Source organism: Oncorhynchus clarkii, chromosome 13, assembly GCF_045791955.1.
Source record: "Oncorhynchus clarkii lewisi isolate Uvic-CL-2024 chromosome 13, UVic_Ocla_1.0, whole genome shotgun sequence".
Taxonomy (NCBI): domain Eukaryota; kingdom Metazoa; phylum Chordata; class Actinopteri; order Salmoniformes; family Salmonidae; genus Oncorhynchus; species Oncorhynchus clarkii.
Genome location: NC_092159.1, coordinates 12,760,614 through 12,785,701, shown reverse-complemented (window position 1 = coordinate 12,785,701; position 25,088 = coordinate 12,760,614). Strand labels below are relative to the sequence as shown.

The following is a 25,088-nucleotide window of genomic DNA, read 5'->3' as shown; positions in this document are numbered from 1 at the left end:
TGATACTCAACAAAATACACCAAACACCCCCAGACACAGTGAAGAACCAGCTAGCGTTAGCTGAAATGATATTCAACAAAATACACCAAACACCCCCAGACACAGTGAAGAACCAGCTAGCGTTAGCTGAAATTATATTCAACAAAATACACCAAACGCCCCCAGACACAGTGAAGAACCAGCTAGCGTTAGCTGAAATTATATTCAACAAAATACACCAAACACCCCCAGACACAGTGAATAACCAGCTAGCGTTAGCTGAAATTATATTCAACAAAATACACCAAACACCCCCAGACACAGTGAATAACCAGCTAGCGTTAGCTGAAATTATATTCAACAAAATACACAAAACACCCCCAGACACAGTGAAGAACCAGCTAGCGTTAGCTGAAATTATATTCAACAAAATACACAAAACACCCCCAGACACAGTGAATAACCAGCTAGCGTTAGCTGAAATGATATTCAACAAAATACACCAAACGCCCCCAGACACAGTGAAGAACCAGCTAGCGTTAGCTGAAATTATATTCAACAAAATACACCAAACGCCCCCAGACACAGTGAAGAACCAGCTAGCGTTAGCTGAAAAGATATTCAACAAAATACACAAAACGCCCCCAGACACAGTGAATAACCAGCTAGCGTTAGCTGAAATTATATTCAACAAAATACACCAAACGCCCCCAGACACAGTGAAGAACCAGCTAGCGTTAGCTGAAATTATATTCAACAAAATACACCAAACGCCCCCAGACACTGTGAAGAACCAGCTAGCGTTAGCTGAAAAGATATTCAACAAAATACACAAAACGCCCCCAGACACAGTGAAGAACCAGCTAGCGTTAGCTGAAATTATATTCAACAAAGTACACCAGAAATATTCAAAAGAAACACCACTTCTCACGTATAATATTCCAGCTATGTTTACAAACACATTGATATCACTTGTACATTCCGCTCTGGAATAGGAGTATAAAAATCATGTACATTGCTTTGCAACAGTTAATTTACCGCTGGTTTGGTGCTTGTTGGCTGGGACGACTCTAACTCAAACACGCCTCTCATAAGCAAACCACGCAAACCGGCCAGTAAGATTCCATGTTTAGTAAGTAGAAGCAAGAGAAAACAAAACCCCCAACAATCATTGGAGTGGCAAGGGCAATCACCAGTACTCTGTTACACAGGTGACAGTCACATTTCCTTCACTCAGTCATTTTCTGCAATTTCTTGGGGATTAATCAAGTAGTGGTCAAAATGCATTGATGCAACGGTAGCTAAGACAGGGAGAGGTCTGTCTGCGATAAAGCACCGCTCTGATTTCTTGACATCACTATCAACAAAAGTCCTGCAGGTCCTAGTTTTGTCGCATATGACTACTGTCCAGTGCCACAAAAAGGGACATTTGCAAATGACAATTGGCCCAGAACAGAGCTGCATGGCTGGCACTTAGATGTACACGGAAAGCCAGCACTGGTAATATGCATGTCAATCTCTCCTGATTCATGGTGGAGGAGAGGTTGACTTCATCACTGCTGGTCTTTGTGAGAGGTATTGACATGTTGAAATCGCCACGCTGTCTGTTTTAAGCGAGTAGCGCACAGCTAAGACACTCAGACATACCCCACAAGACATGCCACCAGAGGGCGCGTCACTGTCCCCAAGTCCAGAACAGACTATGGGAAACGCACTGTACGACATACACCCATGACTACATGAAACTGTATTCCGCATCATGTGACTCAGTCAAGCAGTAAAATCAGATTAGAAAAACAGATAAAACTACACCTTATGGAACAGTGGGGACTGTGATGAGACACATAGCATTCACAAACACATGCAGTGTTAGCATTAATGTGTTGTAGATATGTTGTGGTAGAGTAGTTTGTAATAATGTATTGTAGATATGTTGTGGTAGAGTAGTGTGTAATAAATAATGTATTGTAGACATGTTGTGGTAGAGTAGTGTGTAATATAATATGTTGTATTGTGGTAGAATAGTGTGTAATAATGTAGATATGTTGTGGTAGAGTAGTGTGTAATAATGTAGGTATGTTGTGGTAGAGTAGTGTGTAATAATGTGTTGTAGATATGTTGTGGTAGAGTAGTGTGTAATAATGTGTTGTATTGTGGTAGAATAGTGTGTAATAATGTAGATATGTTGTGGTAGAGTAGTGTGTAATAATGTAGATATGTTGTGGTAGTGTGTAATAATGTATTGTAGATATGTTGTGGTAGAGTAGTGGGTAATAATGTGTTGTATTGTAGATATGTTGTGGTAGATTAGTCTAATAATGTAGATATGTTGTGGTAGAGTAGTCTGTAATAATGAAGATATGTGGTGGTAGAGTAGTGTGTTGTTTTGTAGATATGTTGTGGTTGAGTAGTGTGCAATAATGTAGATATGTTGTGGTGGAGTGTAATAATGTGTTGTATTGTAGATATGTTGTGGTTGAGTAGTGTGTTAGAGAGTGGTGTGATAGTGTAACATAGACGCAGGGAGTCAGGAAGCAGGTGCAGATTGTGAGTTTGGTAATAACGACCATGGAGAGTTACAAAACAAGAGATGTGCCTGGACATGAAAACTGAATCAATACTGCCCGAAGAGTGATGCTAGGGAGTGCTATATAATGGGGAAGTAATCAGGGTAGCGATGGAGTCCAGGTGTGCCTCATGATGGGGTGCAGGTGTGCGTAATAAGGGTTTCCAGGTGTGCATAATGAGGGTTGCCAGGTGTGCGTTATGATGGGTTGCCAGGACCGCTGGTTAGTAAATCGGTGCTGTCGAGCTCCGGAGTGGGAGTAGATGTGACAGTAACCCCTTCCTGACGTGCGGCTCCAGCCGTAGGACGATGCCGGCCAGGTGGACGGCCCTGAGAGCAAGGAGCGGGCCGGTCGGCGACGGTAGAGATCTCGGATGATGTTGGGATCTAGAATGTCATCCACCGGAACCCAACACCGCTCCTCTGGACTGTACCCCTCCCAGTCCACCAGGTACTGGAGCTGACCCATAAGTTGTCTGGAATCCAGGAGGGATCTGACGGAATAGGCAGGGCCGGCCTGAGGAGGGAAACATGAATAGAGTGTGAGATACGGTAATTAGTGTTGAGCTGTAATCTATATGTTACCTCATTGATCCTCCGGAGGACCTTGAAGGGCCCCACAAACCGGGGGCTCAGCTTCCGGCAGGGCAGCTGGAGAGGGAGGTTCCTGGTGGAGAAACAGATGCGATCACCAAGATGGAACAAGGGAGCCTCACTGCAGTGGTGGTCCGCCTGATCCTACTGACGGTGGGCGGCGCGCTGGAGCCTCAGGTGGGCACTGTTCCACACCTCCTCTGCATGCCGGAACCACTTGTTAACTGCAGGGGCCTCGGTCTGGCTCGGAGTCCACGGAGCCAGGGCCGGCTGATATCCCAGGACGCATTGGGAGTCAGCCCAGTGGAGGAACCGGGCCCACTCCCCCTGCCAGTCCTGGCATTGACTCCTTAGGAACCTCCCCAGTTCCTGTTTGGTCCTCTCCTCCTGCCCGTTAGGCCGGTACCCGGATGTGAGGCTGACTATGGCCACCAGCTACTCCATAATGGTTTTCCAGACCCGCAACATGAATTGGGGACTATATCCTCTGGAAGGCCATAGTGCCGGAAGACCTACTGGAATAATGCCTCAGTGACCTGTAGAGTGGTAGGGAGACCAGAGAGATGGATACAGCGGTAAGATTTAGAGAATATGTCAACAACAGCCAGAACAGTGGTAAAACCATCAGAAAGGGGGAGATTCGTTACAAAGTCTATGGACATATGTGACCAAGGCTGCTGAGGTACGGGAAGGGGAAGTAGTTTACCTGAAAGGAGCCTGCTGGGGAGATTTGGATTGAGTACATACCGAACATGTTGACATAGTAGGCGAAGTCCTGCCCATGGTGGGCCACCAGTATTTATCGGAGCGGGATTGGATGGTGCAGGTGATATCTTGGTGTCCAGCAGCGAGGGATGTGTGTGCCCAGTTAAACAGACAATCTCTCACCCCTGTGGGGATGTAGATGCACTCTGGAGGGCAAGTGGAAGGAGCGGGTTCCCTCTCCACAGCCTGGTGGATGTCCACATCTATGTCCCAAAAACACAGGGCCAACAATATGGGACGACCGCTTGATGGGCTGGAGGACACTCACAGGATCCTCCAACAACATGGAACCACAGTGTGTGGGATAGCAGGTCCTCCGGCATCTTGGTTGCCAGGCGCAGATTCTCATCTTTGACCAGGAGATGGTGGGGTTATGGAGTTGGAGCCACGGGAGGCCGAGGAGGACTTTGTGGACAGGTGCAGTGATGATGAGGAAGGGAAGGCTTTCCTGGTGCTTGGGTCCCACGGTGAGGGTGAGTGGTCCTGTGACGTGAGTAATTGTGCCAGATCCCGATGGTCGCATTTTCAGAACTTGGACAGCAAAAGAAGAGGAGAGCAGGTATTAAGTTATGTTATGGGAGGAAGACCGGGTAAATGAAGTTCCCAGCGGCAGATGATGGACAGCCAGCCAGTGAAATTGACTAGAGAAAGGGTTTGGTGGAAAGTGATGATGGAGTACTCAGGCCTAACCTGGGAGATGGAAGGTCACGGGACCACCCCTCTGCTCTAGTGGACCTTGGGTTAGGACGCACCTGGCACCGCTGAAGCTGGTGTCCCTCCTTGCCGCAATAGGGACAGAGCCGCACTGCCGCAGAGAGGTGCGTAGCCCCCACTTCCATTGGTTCAGGCTCTGCCTCAGGACAGACACTGTAGGGAGGCGAACGTGGCGAGGTGGACTCCGGCGCTCCTGAAGAATGTTGGCCATCAGTCTGCATATCAAGACGAAGCGTCCAAGGATAGGTTGTCATCTTGACATGCCAACAGTCCGAAAGGTGAGGGCGTACTCTGCAGCAGTCTGGGTACCCTGCTGGAGTTGAAAGTCGCTCTCCTCCCTCTCTGCCCACTGGAGGATGGTCGAAGAACGTCCTGAACAGAGCCATGAACCTCTCATAAGAACCCAATTCATCCTCTCCTCTCTTCCAGACGGCCGTCGCCCACTCCAACGCCCGTCCGGCCAGCAGTGAAATGACCGTGGCAACCTTGGACCTCTCGTGATGGGGTCTCCCATCTGATACGCAAAATAGAGGGAGCACTGGAACAGGAAGCCACAACATTTCGGGAAAGGGAAAGTCGGGCATCGCTGACCTGGGCGGACGGCTAGGTAGGCTGGGAGACTGGCTCACTGTGACGACCTGTGGTAGGAGGCCCTACGTCAGAGTTATGGAGAACCTCGCTGGTGGTGGGGGACGTGGAGGACCTCCTTCATGGTCGTACCCAGTAGAGCCAGCTGGTCGTGGTGTTGGTGGAGTAGATGACCCTGTTCCTCGACCGTCTGGAAGATGGTGTAATCATCATCATTTCTTGAGGCAGGGAGCCGTTGCAGATGGTGAGTTCAATAATAACGAACACGGAGCGTTAGAAAACAAGAGAAGCGTCTGGACAAGAAAACTGAACCAATACTGCCTGAAGAGTGATGCTAGGTGCTAGATAAAGTGGAAGTCATCAGGGTAGTGATGCTAGGTGCTAGATAAAGGGGAAGTCATCAGGGTAGTGATGCTAGGTGCTAGATAAAGGGGAAGTCATCAGGGTAGTGATGCTAGGTGCTAGATAAAGGGGAAGTCATCAGGGTAGTGATGCTAGGTGCTAGATAAAGGGGAAGTCATCAGGGTAGTGATGCTAGGTGCTAGATAAAGGGGAAGTCATCAGGGTAGTGATGCTAGGTGCTAGATAAAGGGGAAGTCATCAGGGTAGTGATGGAGTCCAGGTGTGCCTCATGATGGGTTGCCAGGACCGGTGGTTAGTAAAGCAGGGGAGTAGACGTGACTGACAGCTAGTGTACAGCAGCCAATAGGGAAAGGGATCCGGTATAAAATACAAAATGAATGATTAACCAGTGGAAGCAATTTAAAAATGTAAATCACTGTTATGAACTAATGTCTATACCAGACGTTTTATGGTCCGTACACAGATCGGTTCAGTAGCTACACATCCATAGGCATTCGGGTGTTTTTATCCTCCACTACACAATAAGCAAGAAAAGAGTTAGCTAGCTACGTTACTTCAGGAGCATTGCATGACGAAATATCGTTGCTTGAGTAAATAAAGCAATAAATACTCTTCCTTGTCGTATTATTGTTTTGGTGAATTTTCTTTGAGGAAGGCGGCTGTTTCATCCTCACTGGCGTCGTTCATCTTCTCTGGCTGTGCATGACTGGCTCAGGGTGATGTCACTCACAACACCGCAGCACCTACTGGGACAGTCCTCTGAGGGCTAGGCAGCTTCTGCCCCCTTGTGTGCTGCCATGGAGTTGCAGTGGCCTTCCAAGAAGGCTCAAGGTCATTGTCCTCAGATAAGTCAACGTCTTTTCTCTGGTAACTTTGAAGTGTGTCACCCTCATGGTTTACCATGTCTTAGCTAGCTGAAAAGTTATCATGTTGACTATCTCCAAATGATTTTCAAACTTAGCGTTGTGAAGGAAATGTCGAGTTGAACCATCTTGGGGCTCATCAGCCTCTAAACATTGAATAGGGTTACATGCACACGGTAATGCGATTATTGCGGAAAGTCAGATGAATATAATAGTTTGATTAAAACGTTGACATGCTTTGCAAGAAGAACAATTCCCCTAATAATCCTGTTTGACATCTGAAATCAGGTTACCTGATGGCACCGATAAATGCAGAAAATCGCTAACCAAAACACACATTCTGCTATAGCAAACATGTTATTTTTTGGGAAGCATATTTGATTCTGAGTTTGGACATATAAAGTTTTATGTGAAAACTACTTCTAAGACATTGTTGTTCCGAACTCACTTCATTCGCTGTAATGAGGGAGGCTCTCGGCTGGTACTGGCACATGCGCCGATCAAATGCACCGCTGGAACGCCGATTAAGCTCTTCACGTCCTAATCATTCAAAAGATTGCTCAGAAAACCAGATGTTTTAATCAGTGTATGCCTACTTTGATTATCACCTTTACGCCGATTAAGATAAACAGAGTAAGGTGTTTACATGACTAATGCCATACTCAGCCTACTGCCATAATCAGTTTAATATCAAATTATTAGTGTGCATGTAAACGTACTCATTGAAATAAGGCCATGTTTAACATAAAGTACGCTGGAAAAGAAGATACTCCTCCCTGGAGAACTCTGTCTCAATCTACTCCTCCCTGGAGAACTCTGTCTCAATCTACTCCTCCCTGGAGAACTCTGTCTCAATCTACTCCTCCCTGGAGAACTGTCTCAATCTACTCCTCCCTGGAGAACTTTGTCTCAGTCTACTCCTCCCTGGAGAACTCTGTCTCAATCTACTCCTCCCTGGAGAACTCGGTCTCAATCTACTCCTCCCTGGAGAACTCTGTCTCAGTCTACTCCTCCCTGGAGAACTCTGTCTCAATCTACTCCTCCCTGGAGAACTCGGTCTCAATCTACTCCTCCCTGGAGAACTCTGTCTCAATCTACTCCTCCCTGGAGAACTCTGTCTCAGTCTACTCCTCCCTGGAGAACTCGGTCTCAATCTACTCCTCCCTGGAGAACTCTGTCTCAATCTACTCCTCCCTGAAGAACTCTGTCTCAGTCTACTCCTCCCTGGAGAACTCTGTCTCAATCTACTCCTCCCTGGAGAACTCGGTCTCAATCTACTCCTCCCTGGAGAACTCTGTCTCAGTCTACTCCTCCCTGGAGAACTCTGTCTCAATCTACTCCTCCCTGTAGAACTCTGTCTCAATCTACTCCTCCCTGGATAACTCGGTCTCAATCTACTCCTCCCTGGAGAACTCTGTCTCAATCTACTCCTCCCTGGAGAACTCTGTCTCAATCTACTCCTCCCTGGAGAACTCTGTCTCAATCTACTCCTCCCTGGAGAACTCTGTCTCAATCTACTCCTCCCTGGAGAACTCTGTCTCAATCTACTCCTCCCTGGAGAACTCTGTCTCAGTCTACTCCTCCCTGGAGAACTCTGTCTCAATCTACTCCTCCCTGGAGAACTCTGTCTCAATCTACTCCTCCCTCCCTCCATCCATCCACCCTTCCCTCCCTTCCTCCCTAATCTCTCCATCCCTTCCCTTTAGTCTGTCAATTCAATTTATGCTGCTTATTGCCTCTTATTGGCATGAGACAAACCAGTGGCACCCGTCAACGTCCATACGCATCAGAGACAAACAACAAACAGTGTGTGTGTGTCCGAGCATGTGGGTGTGCATGTCCATACCCATCAGAGACAAACAACAAACAGTGCGTGTGTGTCCGAGCGTGTGGGTGTGCATGTCCATACCCATCAGAGAGAAACGACAATAAACAGAAATCAAAAAATGTGCGACTGGACCGGAGAGTCCTCAATGAATAAAAATAAAAACTGTAACAAGATGAAAAACACAAAAGACTAAACCCAATCACAAATTTAACAACAGACAAAAGATGTCATAGTTAGTACACACACACACACACACACACACACACACACACACACACACACACACACACACACACACACACACACACACACACACACACACACAATCAGGAAGCCTTAGGGGGTCATACGTTTAGAAAGATGGATCATATAGAAAGATAGACATCCTATTTATGACATCATTCATGTGGAACCTCATAACGTTGGGGTTGACGTACGGGCAGTTTACCTGAGTCAATGTCCCATAGCTGTTGGCCTGCTGCCAAGGAAGAGGGATGGAGGGAGAGGAATAGCTTCTCTCTTTTTCCCCAAGGTGTGAAGGCCATTGCCAGTCAGAGAGCTTGGCTAAGCAGGAGTTGTATTATTCAGAGACACACACACACACACACACACACACACACACTCACTCACACACACACACACACACACACACACACACTCACACTCACACTCACACACACACTTACCAGACAGGTTTGTATTATTCAGGGAGTGACTCAACTCTCCTCTCCTCTCCTGCCCCCCATTTTAGATGAGAAATACATTTTACTGTAAGTCTGACTTAAAAAGAGAGGGATGGAGAGAGGGGGAAACCTGAAGGAAGAGTTTCAAAAAAGAAGAGAGAAGCGATTAAGTTAATCATCATTAGTGTGGTTGATGGACTGCAGATTTCTCTGGTCTCTTGTCTTCCTCTTCTTTATCTTCTGTCTTTTTCTCATGCTGATAGAAGGGTGGGGTTGGAGAGAGAGGAAGAGGGAGAGAATGGAAGACAGAGGTAGCTCTCCAGGAACAGGGTTGGAGAGAGAGGAAGAGGGAGAGAATGGAAGACAGAGGAACAGGGTTGGAGAGAGAGGAAGAGGGAGAGAATGGAAGACAGAGGAACAGGGTTGGAGAGAGAACAGGAAGAGGGAGAGAATGGAAGACAGAGGAACAGGGTTGGAGAGAGAGGAAGAGGGAGAGAATGGAATAGTGACTGGGGAGAGAGATTATTTGTGTGGAGGCAGTGTGTAGACGGGAAAAGAGAAAGGGAGAGGGTTTGAGAGTGTGAGAGGAACTGTGTGTGTGTGTGTGTGTGTGTGTAGCAGGCATAGTGTGTAGAGGGGAAGAGTGAGAGAGAGAGACGGAGCAGGTTTGAGAGTGTGAGAGGAACTGTGTGTGTGTGTGTGTGTGTGTAGCAGGCATAGTGTGTAGAGGGGAAGAGTGAGAGAGAGACGGAGTGGGTTTGAGAGTGAGAGAGGAACTGTGTGTGTGTGTGTAGCAGGCATAGTGTGTAGAGGGGAAGAGTGAGAGAGAGAGACTGAGCGGGTTTGAGAGTGAGAGAGGAACTGTGTGTGTGTGTGTGTGTGTGTGTGTGTGTGTGTGTGTGTGTGTGTGTGTGTGTGTGTGTGTGTGTGTGTGTGTGTGTGTGTGTGTGTGTGTGTGTGTGTGTGTGTAGCAGGCATAGTGTGTAGAGGGGAAGAGTGAGAGAGAGACGGAGCGGGTTTGAGAGTGAGAGAGTGTTTGGAGAGGATTTGAAAGAGAGAGGGTAGAGATAGAATGTATTTGTAGGCATGAGAAAGATAAATTATAGACACATAGAGAGACAGATACAGAGAGACAGACAGACAGATACCGAGAGACACACAGACAGATACCGAGAGACACACAGACAGATACCGAGAGACACACAGACAGATACACAGAGAGACACAGACAGACAAAGAGAGAGACACAAGACACACAGAGAGACCGATACAGAGAGAGACACACAGAGACACACAGAGAGACACAGAGAGAGAGAGAGACAGACAGACAGACAGACAGATACCTAGAGACACAAGACACACAGAGAGAGAGAGAGAGACACACAGAAACACACACCGAGAGAGAAAGAGAGAGAGAGAGAGAGAGAGACAGCGAGACAGATCCAGAGAACAAGATAGAAATAGAGAGCGTGGGAGAGAGAATATATACAAAGAGCCAGGTAGAGTGAAGAGGATACAGAGAGCAAGATAGAAATGGACAGACAGAGCAAAATAGATAGGGGGGAGGTGGAGAGAGAAAAAGATAGGGGGGAGGTGGAGAGAGAAATAGATAGGGGGGAGGTAGAGTAGAGAGAGAGAAATAGATAGGGGGGAGGTAGAGAGAGAGAAATAGATAGGGGGGAGGTGGAGAGAGAAATAAATAGGGGGGAGGAAGAGAGAGAAATAGATAGGGGGAGGTGGAGAGAGAAATACATAGGGGGGAGGTAGAGAGAGAAATAGATAGGGGGGAGGTGGAGAGAGAAATAAATAGGGGGGAGGTAGATAGAGAAATAGATAGGGGGGAGGTAGAGAGAGAAATAGATAGGGGGGAGGTAGAGAGAGAAATAGATAGGGGGGAGGTAGAGAGAGAAATGAATAGGGGGGAGGTGGAGAGAGAAATAAATAGGGGGAGGAGGAGAGAGAAATAGATAGGGGGGAGGTGGAGAGAGAAATAAATAGGGGGGAGGTAGAGAGAGAGAAATAGATAGGGGGAGGTGGAGAGAGAAATAAATAGGGGGGAGGTAGAGAGAGAAATAGATAGGGGGAGGTAGAGAGAGAAATAGATGGGGGGAGGTAGGGGGAGGTAGAGAGAGAAATAGATGGGGGGAGGTAGAGAGAGAAATAGATAGGGGGAGTTAGAGAGATATAGATAGGAGAGAGAGATAGGGGGGAGGTAGAGAGAGAAATAGTAGAGAGAGAGAGAGAGAAATAGATAGGGGGAGGTAGAGAGAGAAATAGATGGGGGGGAGGTAGAGAGAGAGAAATAGATAGGGGGGAGGTAGAGAGAGAAATAGATGGGGGGAGGTAGAGAGAGAGAAATAGATAGGGGGAGGTAGAGAGAGAAATAGATATTGATAGGGGGAGGTAGAAAAATTGATAGGGGGAGGTAGAGTAGGAAAAATAGATAGGGGGGGAGGTAGGAAAAATAGAGAGAGAAATCGATGGGGGGGTAGAGAGCGAGAAATAGACACGGAAAACTGTTGAGCGTGAAATACTCAGCAACGTTGCAGTTCTTGACACAAACCAGTGTGTCTGACACCTGCCAGCATACCCCGTTCAAAGGCACTTCACCCTCTGAATGGTACACACACACACACACACACACACACACACACACACACACACACACACACACACACACACACACACACACACACACACACACACACAAACCAGGTCTCAAGGCTCTAACATCCTTCTTTAACCCGTCTCCTCTCCTTCATCTACACTGAAGTGGCTTTAACAAGTAGCATCAATAAAGAATCATAGCTTAGGCTCTCGCACATATATTGCTGACACACTCACACTGTGCTGTGCTCCATTGTGCAAGGAAAGCAGTCCTAGACCTAATATAGTGTACTACTTTTACCGGAGCTCTACGGGGAATAGGGTGCCATTTGGGTCGCACCCTGGGCATTTTAACCTACACTCCGAAAAAGTAAATGCACAAGGTTAGTCACACACACACACACACACACACACACACACACACACACACACACACACACACACACACACACACACACACACAAGCATGCAATCAAACACTACCATTCACTTACACACAGGCACACACACTTACCAGACAGATTTGTATTATTTAGGGAGTGACTCTCCTCTCCTGACCCCCATTTTAGATGAGGCATACATTTTACTGTAAGTCTGACAAATAAAAGAGAGGGATGGAGAGAGGGGAAACATGGAGGAGAAGTTAGGGAATGGGATGGAGAGGGGGAAAACATGGAGGAGAAGTTAGGGAATGGGATGGAGAGAGGGGGAAACATGGAGGAGGAGTTAGGGAATGGGATGGAGAGAGGGGGAAACCTGGAGGAGGAGTTAGGGAATGGGATGGAGAGAGGGAAAACATGGAGGAGGAGTTAGGGAATGGGATGGAGAGAGGGGGAAACCTGGAGGAGGAGTTAGGGAATGGGATGGAGAGGGGGAAAACATGGAGGAGGAGTTAGGGAATGGGATGGAGAGAGGGGGAAAACATGGAGGAGGAGTTAGGGAATGGGATGGAGAGAGGGAAAACATGGAGGAGGAGTTAGGGAATGGGATGGAGAGATGGGGAAAACATGGAGGAGGAGTTAGGGAATGGGATGGAGAGAGGGAAAACATGGAGGAGGAGTTAGGGAATGGGATGGAGAGAGGGGAAAACATGGAGGAGGAGTTAGGGAATGGGATGGAGAGGGGGAAAACATGGAGGAGGAGTTAGGGAATGGGATGGAGAGAGGGGGAAACATGGAGGAGGAGTTAGGGAATGGGATGGAGAGGGGGAAAACATGGAGGAGGAGTTAGGGAATGGGATGGAGAGAGGGGGAAACCTGGAGGAGGAGTTAGGGAATGGGATGGAGAGAGGGGGAAACCTGGAGGAGGAGTTAGGGAATGGGATGGAGAGAGGGGAAACATGGAGGAGGAGTTAGGGAATGGGATGGAGAGAACGATTAAAAAAGATAAACTATTGAGTTAATCATCATTAGTGTGGTTGATGGACTGCAGAGGAGTTGGGAATTGTCTGGAGAGAGGGGAATCTTCTGTCTTTTTCTGGATGCTGATAGAAGGGTGGGGTTGGAGAGAGGGAAACCATGGAGGAGGAGAGAATGGAAGAGAGGGGAACAGGGTTGGAGAGAGAGGAAACCTGGAGGAGGAGTTAGAATGGGATGGACAGAGAGGAAACTCTGGAGGAGAACAGGGAATTGGAGAGAGGGGAAACATGGAGGAGGAGTTAGGGAATGGGAGACAGAGGGGGAAACCTGGAGGAGGAGTTAGGGAATGGGATGGAGAGAGGGGAAACATGGAGGAGGAGTTAGGGAATGGGATGGAGAGAACGATTAAAAAAGATAAACTATTGAGTTAATCATCATTAGTGTGGTTGATGGACTGCAGATTTCTCTGGTCTCTTGTCTTCCTCTTCTTTATCTTCTGTCTTTTTCTCATGCTGATAGAAGGGTGGGGTTGGAGAGAGAGGAAGAGGGAGAGAATGGAAGACAGGGGAACAGGGTTGGAGAGAGAGGAAGAGGGAGAGAATGGAAGACAGAGGAACAGGGTTGGAGAGAGAGGAAGAGGGAGAGAATGGAAGACAGAGAGGTAGCTCTCCAGGAACAGGGTTGGAGAGAGAGGAAGAGGGAGAGAATGGAAGACAGAGAGGTATCTCTCCAGGAACAGGGTTGGAGAGAGAGGAAGAGGGAGAGAATGGAAGACAGAGGAACAGGGTTGGAGAGAGAGAGGAAGAGGGAGAGAATGGAAGACAGAGAGGCAACTCTCCAGGAACAGGGTTGGAGAGAGAGGAAGAGGGAGAGAATGGAAGACAGAGGAACAGGGTTGGAGAGAGAGGAAGAGGGAGAGAATGGCAGACAGAGGAACATGGTTGGAGAGAGAGGAAGAGGGAGAGAATGGAAGACAGAGAGGTAGCTCTCCAGGAACAGGGTTGGAGTGAAAACCTACAGGAGGGGAGGGAGACATTATTTGTGTGGAGAGGAAAAGGGGAAGAGTGAGAGAAAGAGAAAGAGAGACGGAGTGTGTGTGTGTGTGTGTGTGTGTGAGTAGCAGGCAGTGTGTAGACGGGAAGAGTGAGAGAGAGACGGGGGTTTGAGAGTGAGATAGTATGTGTTTGGAGAGGATTTGAAAGAAAGAGAGAGCAGAGATGGAATGTATTTGTAGGCATGAGAAAGATAAATTATAGACACATAGAGAGACAGATACAGAGAACATAATAGAAATAGAGGGGGAGAGCGAGAGAGAGAGATGATACAAAAAGCAAGATAGAAATACAGATGTAAGCTCTTAATTTGAGCCAGTTTCGTACAGCAGGAAAAGAATCCTGCACTAACAGGAAATGTGATAGATAATTAATGGACATTTTTTGTAGGGTTTGATCATTTTTTTGTTAGGGCAAATCAATTCTGAAATATTAAAGTGGGAATTACAAACTTTAGAAGCCTTTTTATACACTACAAGTTTGCATTTCCTGCAACAACAGGATGATCAAATTAAGATACAGCATCTGTCGAGAGAGAGCGAAAAAGTGAGTCAGAGTGTCAGGGTGTGTCCCAAATAGCACCCAATTCACTATATGTGGCCCTGGTCAGAAGTAGTGCACTATATAGGGAATAGGGTGCCATTTGGGGCGTACAATCAGGGTGATGTAGGGAGAAACCAAAGTGAATGTCAACTCTGAGAGACACAGAGAGAGAGAGAGAGAGAGAGAGAGAGAGAGAGAGAGAGAGAGAGAGAGAGAGAGAGAGAGAGAGAGAGAGAGAGAGAGAGAGAGAGAGAGAGAGAGAGAGAGAGAGAGAGAGAGAGAGAGAGAGAGAGAGAGAGAGAGAGAGAGAGAGAGAGAGAGAGAGAGAGAGAGCAGAGCAGTGATGCACTCTACCAGCAGTGTGTTGAGTAGTGGATGGATGTGCAGTAATATGTGAGGAGTAGATAGCTCTCCTCTCAGACAGTGGCAGACTCACCTCATGGCCCACACACACAGGGCTAGATGGGTTGGCTGAACAACATACACTGACTGACTCACACGACTGAAATGGAAACTCATCATAATGAAAATAAACTCAATAATAAACTCATCAAAACGAGTTGAAAAATGATCTCTGAATTAGTATGAAGTCTCTGGCCAATTGATATAACTGATCGTTGTTGAGTCACACAGAGCCCTTTGAGAAACTCCTGATTCACATCCCTATAGTTCTACTGCAAAATAAATCAAACACTCAAATTAGTCAACACAGACCAAACCTAGTTAAAGCAGAGATGTTTAAAGATGACTCTCCTCAGTCACCAGCATCCTCCTTCAGTCCTGAGCTCATGTGTTGGTCAGCCTAAAACAGGGCTCAGACCCTGTTCCTGGAGAGATACCCTCCTGTAGGTTATCTCTCCAGTAACACGGTTGAAGTGAAACCCTCCTGTAGGTTATCTCTCCAGGAACAGGGTTGAAGTGAAACCGTCCTGTAGGTTATCTCTCCAGGAACAGGGTTGAAGTGAAACCGTCCTGTAGGTTATCTCTCTAGGAACAGGGTTGAAGTGAAACCCTCCTGTAGGTTATCTCTCCAGGAACAGGGTTGAAGTGAAACCGTCCTGTAGGTTATCTCTCCAGGAACAGGGTTGGAGGGCAAACCTACAGGAGGGTTTCTAAGCCTAAATGCTTTTGAACTACTCACCTCAGGTCAGCTGTAATTAGACAGTAATGAGCTACTACTCATCAGACACCCTCATGAAACAGTCAACATAGAGCCAGACACCAACTTAATTAAAGTAGTGACTTTTACTAACGATGCTCTCTTCAGTGGCTTCCTTCCTGAGCCCAGAGGCTGTCGACCCTGTTTTGATGAGGGACATATTTCTTAACCGATAAACTGCACAGAAAACCACAATCAGACACTCATCAGACACTCAAATCCTCATCAGATACTCAAATCCTCATCAGATATCTATCAGACACTCATCAGACACCTACAGACACTCGTCAGACACCTGTCAGACACTCATATGAATCAGGCAACAACACAAACTCCTTGTGTCAACACATCACAAACTCTACTGGTATGAATCAGACTCTACTGGTATGAATCAGACTACTACTGGTATGAATCAGACTCTACTGGTATGAATCAGACTCTACTGGTATGAATCAGACTCTACTGGTATGAATCAGACTCTACTTGTATGAATCAGATTGTACTGGTATGAATCAGACTCTACTGGTATGAATCAGACTCTACTGGTATGAATCAGACTCTACTGGTATGAATCAGACACTACTGGTATGAATCAGACTCTACTGGTATGAATCAGACTCTACTGGTATGAATCAGACTCTACTGGTATGAATCAGACTCTACTGGTATGAATCAGACTCTACTGGTATGAATCAGACACTACTGGTATGAATCAGACTCTACTGGTATGAATCAGACTCTACTGGTATGAATCAGACTCTACTGGTATGAATCAGACCCTACTGGAATGAATCAGACCCTACTGGAATGAATCAGACCCTACTGGTATGAATCAGACCCTACTGGTATGAATCAGACACTACTGGTATGAATCAGACACTACTGGTATCGTCCTACTTAAAGATGCTCTCCTTCCTGGGCCCTGAGGCCACCTACCTGGTGTTTGGCCTGGGCCAGCCTGAATAATGAAGAGTATTGTTGTTGTAAATAAATAATGGCCGTTTTGGGGGCATTGTGCTATGAATACGTAATACACTGATGATGCTGTGAAAGACACACGTGCACACGCATGCGCACACACACACTAATGCGACAAGGAAGGACGAGTTCTCGCATGCGTACTTGTATGTGCAGACACAGACAGACAGACAGACAGGACAGGCAGGCAGGACAGACAGACAGACAGACAGGCAGGCAGGCAGACAGACAGGCAGGCAGACAGACAGACAGACAGACAGACAGACAGACCCTCTCTCTCTCCCTCGCTCTTTCTCTCAAACTCAAACTCAAAACAAACTCTCTCTCTCTTTAATGAGTCAGTTCTATCGTTCATTGTCCTGATAGTGCTGAAGGCTCAACATATTTACCAGTCTGAGTCAGTTCTATCGTTCATTGTCCTGATAGTGCTGAAGGCTCAACATATTTACCAGTCTGAGTCAGTTCTATCGTTCATTGTCCTGATAGTGCTGAAGGCTCAACATATTTACCAGTCTGAGTCAGTTCTATCGTTCATTGTCCTGATAGTGCTGAAGGCTCAACATATTTACCAGTCTGAGTCAGTTCTATCGTTCATTGTCCTGATAGTGCTGAAGGCTCAACATATTTACCAGTCTGAGTCAGTTCTATCGTTCATTGTCCTGATAGTGCTGAAGGCTTAACATATTTACCAGTCTGAGTCAGTTCTATCGTTCATTGTCCTGATAGTGCTGAAGGCTCAACATATTTACCAGTCTGCATCTCAAATGGCAGCCTGTTCTCTGTAGTGCACTACTTTACAACAGGGCCCATAGGACCATGGTCAAAAACAGTGCACTATACAGGGGACAGGGTTCCATTCAGTATGCTGCCTCAGTCTGGCCCACAGGCGGACTACAGGATGGAACATGTTGTTCTGGCTTTAACACATGCAGCGGTTACAGCTTCAAAGGTCTGTTTGTGTGTGTGAGAGGATGTTGTTTTGTCTTCAATTCATGCAGGAGTCTACTTCACTAGTCACAGAGCTGTTATACAAAGTGTCAGAAGTAAGTGTTGGAGTAGAAACAGGGAAAGCAATTTTATGTGTGTGTGTGTGTGTGTGTCAGCTTTTAGAAGTGCTGCTGTAGTGCTGTTGCATGAGTCAGAAGTTCTCTATTTTTCCAGTTGAGCGCACTCTTCTTTAATTCACACAGAGAGAGAGAGAGAGCCGTTCTGTCTCTACGCAATCACTGTCTTGTCTCTTCCTCTCTAGCTCCACATCCCTCTTTCTTTGGCATTATGCTCCACCACTCTCTCTTCCATGCTACTGGTATCATACCACCTGACTATCACTCTCCCCCTTTCTCACTTAACCTCTGTCTCTCTCTCTCCATCCCCCTCTCCCTGTGTGACTCCTGGGTCTCCTTGTCAGGGCCCTAGATTGTCCTTGCCCTGAATCCCCCTCATCTTTTTAATACAACCAGACCTGTGTTATCAGGCCCTGCGGCACATGACGCGCGCGCGCACACACACACACACACACACACACACACACACACACACACACACACACACACACACACACACACACACACACACACACACACACACACACACACACACACACACACACACACACACACACACTAAGCCCACTAACTCCTTACTGTAGCACTCTGCCTCGTCTTTTTCTCTCTCTGTGTGTGTGTTCACTTGTCTGTATGAATTAGTTTACTCTAATACACTATGTCCGGAAGAACTAATGTGTAACGCTCCCTCAGCAGATCATTGTGGGGGAAAATGCACTACCACACATTGTACACACACACACACACACACACACACACACACACACACACACACACACACACACACACACACACACACACACACAAAGGCACAGGTACGAACACACACAGACATACGACCCGTGTTGATTTCAATTACTTGCTGCTGTGTTGCTGTGTTCTAATCTGTACTGGTTTAATTAAGTGTTTTTTCTCTCTCCCTCTTTCTCTCTCTTCCATTAATTCCATTGTTGTTTGTCCTCTACCTTTTCATCCCATTTTTCATCCTTCTTTTCCTTTGAACCCCTATTAATCTTCTATGACTCCATCCCTTCATCAACCCTCTTTTCCACTCCCCTCTGGCCTTGTTGCCCTTTCTCCCCCCCCCCCTCTCTCTCTCTCTCTCTCTCTCTCTCTCTCTCTCTCTCTCTCTCCTAACCTGCCCCTTCTCACATCCGTATTTGTTCTGTCCTTCAACTCTACCCCCTCTCTCTCTCCATATCTTTCTCCTTTCTATCCCCCTCTCTCTCTCCATATCTTTCTCCTTTCTATCCCCCTCTCTCTCTCCATATCTTTCTCCTTTCTATCCCCCTCTCACTCTCCATATCTTTCTCCTTTCTATCCCCCTCTCTCTTTCCATATCTTTCTCCTTTCTATCCCCCTCTCTCTCTCCATATCTTTCTCCTTTCTACCCCCCTCTCTCTCTCCATATCTTTCTCCTTTCTATCCCCCTCTCTCTCTCCATATCTTTCTCCTTTCTATCCCCCTCTCACTCTCCATATCTTTCTCCTTTCTATCCCTCTCTCACTCTCCATATCTTTCTCCTTTCTATCCCCCTCTCTCTCTCCATATCTTTCTCCGTTCTATCCCCTCTCTCCCTATCTTTATCCTTTCTATCCCCTCTCACTATCTTTCACCTTCCCCACACCCTCGTTCATATCTCTCACCTTCATATTCCCCACTCACTCACTCACTCACTCACTCACTCACTCACTCACTCACTCGCTCACTCACCCCTCCCCTCTTCCTCCCTCTCCCCTTAACCCAATATATATTCTCTGTCCTTCTACTCCCCCTCTCACCCTGCACCTCCTATTTTTTTAAACCCCCTCTTTTCTCCCCCCATCATCTCTCTCACCCTACACCTCTTTTCTCCCCCATCATCTCTCTCAACCTACACCTCTTTTCTCCCCCCATCATCTCTCTCACCCTATACCTCTTTTCTCCCCCCATCATCTCTCACCCTACACCTCTTTTCTCCCCCCATCATCTCTCTCAACCTACACCTCTTTTCTCCCCCCATCATCTCTCTCAACCTACACCTCTTTTCTCCCCCCATCATCTCTCTCAACCTACACCTCTTTTCTCCCCCCATCATCTCTCTCAACCTACACCTCTTTTCTCCCCCATCATCTCTCTCACCCTACACCTCTTTTCTCCCCCCATCACCTCTCACCCTACACCTCTTTTCTCCCCACATCATCCCTCTCACCCTACACCTATTTTCTCCCCCATTATCTCTCACCCTACACCTCTTTTCTCCCCCCATCATCTCTCAACCTACACCTCTTTTCTCCCCCCATCATCTCTCACCCTACACCTCTTTTCTCCCCCCATCATCTCTCAACCTACACCTCTTTTCTCCCCCCATCATCTCTCACCCTACACCTCTTTTCTCCCCCCATCATCTCTCTCACCCTACACCTCTTTTCTCCCCCATCATCTCTCACCCTACACCTCTTTTCTCCCCCATCATCTCTCACCCTACACCTCTTTTCTCCCCCATCATCTCTCAACCTACACCTATTTTCTTCCCCCATCATCTCTCAACCTACACCTCTTTTCTCCCCCCATCATCTCTCACCCTACACCTCTTTTCTCCCCCCATCATCTCTCTCACCCTACACCTCTTTTCTCCCTCCCCCCTCCCCCTCTCCCCCTACACCTCTCTCCCCCTCCCCCTCTCCCCCCTCCCCCTACACCTCTTTTCCCCTCCCCCTCTCCCCCCTCCAGCTCTATGCTGTCCCCGCTGTATGCAGATGGCTCCGTCATCGTGGAGAGAAGAGTACCAGCGCCGGCCTTGTGGCCAGCTGACGGTATGCCACCCACCTCCCAAAACCATCGCCCACTCCGATGCCACCCACCGCCCACCAGCGGGTCCAGCGTCTGTGCCAACCCCACCTACTATCACGCCGTCTATGACGTGCGGGTCGACAAATGCCGGGATGCCCCGTTTCTCAGTGGGCGCGGCAAGGCGGGGAGGGGTCCTGGGGGGTCACTGGCTCTGGTGGCGGCAGATGGCGACCCGTTAGCGCCCCCTGTGAGGCGGCGAGGGGGACTGGTGGATCACAGGGATGTGATTAAGGCTCACCAGTCACACAAGCTGCAGAGCACGCCACAGGCCAGACGCAAGGAGTGGGAGTGAGTATTATTACTGAGTATTAATGAGGATTACTGCATATTGCTAAGTATTACTGTGTATTACTAAGTATTAATGTAAGGAATGGGGGTGAGTATTATTACTGAGTATTAATGAGGATTACTGCATATTGCTAAGTATTACTGTGTATTACTAAGTATTAATGTAAGGAATGGGGGTGAGTATTATTATTATTATTACTGACTGAGTGTAGGGACTAGGGAGGGAGTGTTACTGACTGAGTGTAGGGACTAGGGAGGGAGTGTTACTGACTGAGTGTGGGGACTGAGTGTGGGGAGGGAGGGTGTTACTGACTGAGTGTGGGGACTAGGGAGGGAGTGTTACTGACTGATTATTAGGGACTAGAGAGGGAGTGTTACTGACTGAGTGTGGGGACTAGGGAGGGAGTGTTACTGACTGAGTGTAGGGACTAGGGAGTGAGTGTTACTGACTGAGTGTAGGGACTAGGGAGGGAGTGTTACTGACTGAGTGTGGGGACTAGGGAGGGAGTGTTACTGACTGAGTGTGGGGACTAGGGAGGGAGTGTTACTGACTGAGTGTAGGGACTAGGGAGGGAGTGTTACTGACTGAGTGTAGGGACTAGGGAGGGAGTGTTACTGACTGAGTGTAGGGACTAGGGAGGGAGTGTTACTGACTGAGTGTAGGGACTAGGGAGTGAGTGTTACTTGATGAGAAACGTTGGAAAACACAACACACAAAGTAGACCTACATTTGAGTCAGAATGATTATAGCTAAATCCCACTTCTGACACCAATTTAAGTTGTGTTTTATGAAAAGGATTTATTGACGCTATGAGTGGGATTGAGTATTCATTATTATCACTGATTATTATCACTATTATCACTAAATGACCTGGTGGAGAGTTTTGTGTAGTGCAGTGGTTCATTTCTTTACTACCAAATGAGGAGAGACAAACGTATCACACAAGTCAGAGTTATACTTCAACTACATTTTATTCACTTATTAATAAGGGAGCAGGTCAAACAACACACATATATAAAGTGAATGGATTGAAGGCTCTACGATAATACTGGCTGGTCAACGAATCACCCTCAGATGATTCGTTGAGAGCCCAGAGTCAAAAGTACAGAGGTGTGTTATAGCTAAGATACACCCCTTTCAACCTACATAACAAACAACAGATGTATGGAATGGGTCACAATGTTAAGATGAGTATGAAAGATGCTTCTAATTCACAGCAGACAGTATGTCATTGTGTAGAGACCAGGGTCTGGCCCTGGAGTCATCTCTCCCTTATAGAACAGAAACATTAACTCATGATCTGGAATGTGGTCTCTTTAGGTTTTATCACCCAAAAGACATGGTAAACTCCCAGAGGCTCATCCTCAGTAGAACACACAGAGAGGAGCCTTCTAACAACCCCTTATTCTGTTGCATAAAACAACCATTTGATGCAATAACAGCATTATAACAGAATCTTGTCATTTCTGTTCTGACAGTAGTTAAATGTCTGAGTGATACGACTAGCTACTAGCTCCTTGGTTTAGTTATTAAAGAAAATGATCTGGGGTGGTTACTGTAGACCAGGGCTTTTCAGATCTGACCCTACGAGGTCCAGACTACTGCTGCTTTTCTCTTCTACCTGATCATTAATAGCACACACCTGTTGTCCCAGGTCTAAATCAGTCCCTGGTTGGAGAAGAGAAAAAAAATAACAGTGGATCTGGCTTCCAGGTCCATATTTAAATTTGAGGGCTGTAGACTGTACCCCATGCCAGACGCAGTGGGAGTATCATTTGGGTGGAAGTGTTGGAACGAGTGACACATTTAGCCTCCTGTTATTGATGGACTGTTCTGGTAGAAGTGTTCTGGAATCATACATTATACATAATCATCAGTGCAATAGGCAGACACACCATCACTGAGATACATTGTACTATAATGCACACACACCTTTTTTTCCTCATTTTTTATTTATTTATACTTTTTTATTTAACCAGGTAGGCCAGTTGAGAACAAGTTCTCATGTACAACTGCAACCTAAAGATAATGCAAAGCAGTGCGACAAAAACAACAACACAGAGTTACACATAAACAAATTTACAGTCAATAACACAATAGAAAAATCTATATACAGTGTGTGCAAATAGCGTGAGGAGGAAAGGCAATGAATAGGCCAATAGTAGCGAAGTAATTACAGTTTAGCAGATTAACACTGGAGTGATAAATAGCAGATGATGATGATGTGCAAGTAGAAATACTGGTGTGCAAAATATATTTTTTAAAGTTAATAAAACAATATGGGGATGAGGTAAGTAGTTGGATGGGCAGTTTACAGATGGGCTGTGTACAGCTGCAACGATCGGTCATTGGCAGCAGAGAACTGGAAGGAAAGGCGGCCAAAGGACTGACTGGTTGGCTTTGGGGATGACCAGTGAAATATACCTGCTGGAGCGTGTGCTATGGGTGGGTGTTGCTATGGTGACCAGTGAGCTGAGATAAGGTTGTGCTTTACCTAGCAAAGACTTATAGATGACCTGGAACCAGTGGGTCTGGCAACGAATATTTAGCGAGGGCCAGCCAACGAGAGCATACAGGTCGCAGTGGTGGGTGGTATATGGGGCTTTGGTGACAAAACGGATGGCACTGTGATAGACTGCAACCAGTTTGCTGAGTGGTGTTGGAGGCTATTTTGTAAATGACATTGCCGAAGTCGAGGAACGGCAGGATGATCAGTTTTACGAGGGTATGTTTGGCAGCGTGAGTGAAGGAGGCTTTGTTGTAAAATAGGAAGACGATTCTAGATTTAATTTTGCATTGGAGATGCTTAATATGAGTCTGGAAGGAGAGTTTACAGTCGAGCCAGACACCTAGGTATTTGTAGTTGTCCACATATTCTAAGTCAGAACTGTCCAGAGTAGTGATGCTAGTCGTTCCAACTAGTCATCCCAACCAGTCAGTCAGTCATCCCAACCAGTCAGTCAGTCAGTCAGTCATCCCAACCAGTCAGTCAGTCATCCCAACCAGTCAGTCAGTCATCCCAACCAGTCAGTCAGTCACTCAGTCATCCCAACCAGTCATCCCAACCAGTCATCCCAACCAGTCAGTCATCCCAACCAGTCAGTCAGTCATCCCAACCAGTCACAGTCATCCCAACCTGTCACAGTCATCCCAAACAGTCAGTCAGTCAGTCTATCCGTCTGTCTGTACGTCAGTAGCTGATATACAAGTGCAGCCAGACCCCTAATAACCCCATGGTCCTCATGTCTAATATGAGCTACCTCAGGCATGGCTGTTCCTCCCCTTACCCAAGTACATTAGCACCTCATCACACCTCGCAGCCTGCCACAATACACAGATGATGTTAGAACTGTGGAACAGTGCTTCCATGTTTTCCCTAAACAATGCCCCTGAGCCAGACACTTCCAACTGTACAATAGCTGACTGCTGTACTGTGCTGCTGTCTAGTCCATCAGACCAGTCTGCCACTCAGTCATTTGCTCTACTGTAGCCTTGCGGCTCTGGGCAAAAGAAGTGCACTATATAGGGAATAGGGAGCCATTTGGGACTCACACAATGCCCTTGAGTCTGAGTTGTAACCGTCTGTACTGTGCTGCTGTCTAGTTCATCATCATCATCACCCTGACCCAGGCCGCCAGTAGGTAGGTGTACTACTGTAGCGTACACCGGCGCAGACCCAGTGTACAGGTAGAAGAACTGTGGAACACTGCCTCTATGTTCTCTCTCAACAATGAGTTGTAACTCTAGAATCAATGATTCTGCTCTCTCATCTGTGTGCTGCTGTCTAGTCCACGAGGACAACCAGACCCTGGACAGTCAGTCACTAGCTGCTAGCTATTAGGGGCCTTAGGGGTGGATTTATAGTGTTGTTTTGACTAACAGACAGACAGATAGACAGGCAGCACAGGAGGACCCTGACCCATTTACCAGTCTGGGGCCCTGGGCCTGACACACACACACACACACACACACACACACACACACACACACACACACACACACATACACTGGGCCTGACATATACAGCTCTGTTGCCTTTATGACAGGTATTAGTTTTGACAGGTAGAGAGAGAGGAAGATGCCCTGCTCAGGCCCTCTCTCTCTCTCTCTCGCTCTTGCTCTTGCTTTCGCTCTCTCTGTCTCCCTCTGCCTCTCTCTCTCTCTCTCCTGCATCCACGCTGAATTTGTTCTCTCACTCACTGACTCACTGTCTGTCTGTCTGTCAGTCTGTCTGTCTCATTCTCTCACAGTCCATTATGGCTA

At 47.0% G+C, this 25,088-nt stretch overlaps 1 protein-coding gene across 1 annotated transcript in view; it reads left to right on the top strand.

Annotated features, from left to right (window-relative positions):
- Positions 1–25,088, top strand: part of LOC139424418 (voltage-dependent P/Q-type calcium channel subunit alpha-1A-like) — a 293,164-nt gene that overhangs the window by 9,290 nt on the left and 258,786 nt on the right. The window contains exon 2 of the mRNA XM_071176204.1: positions 20,417–20,824. Coding sequence (XP_071032305.1) covers positions 20,421–20,824 — 404 coding nt within the window. The 5' untranslated portion in view covers positions 20,417–20,420. The remainder of the gene's footprint in view (positions 1–20,416; positions 20,825–25,088) is intronic.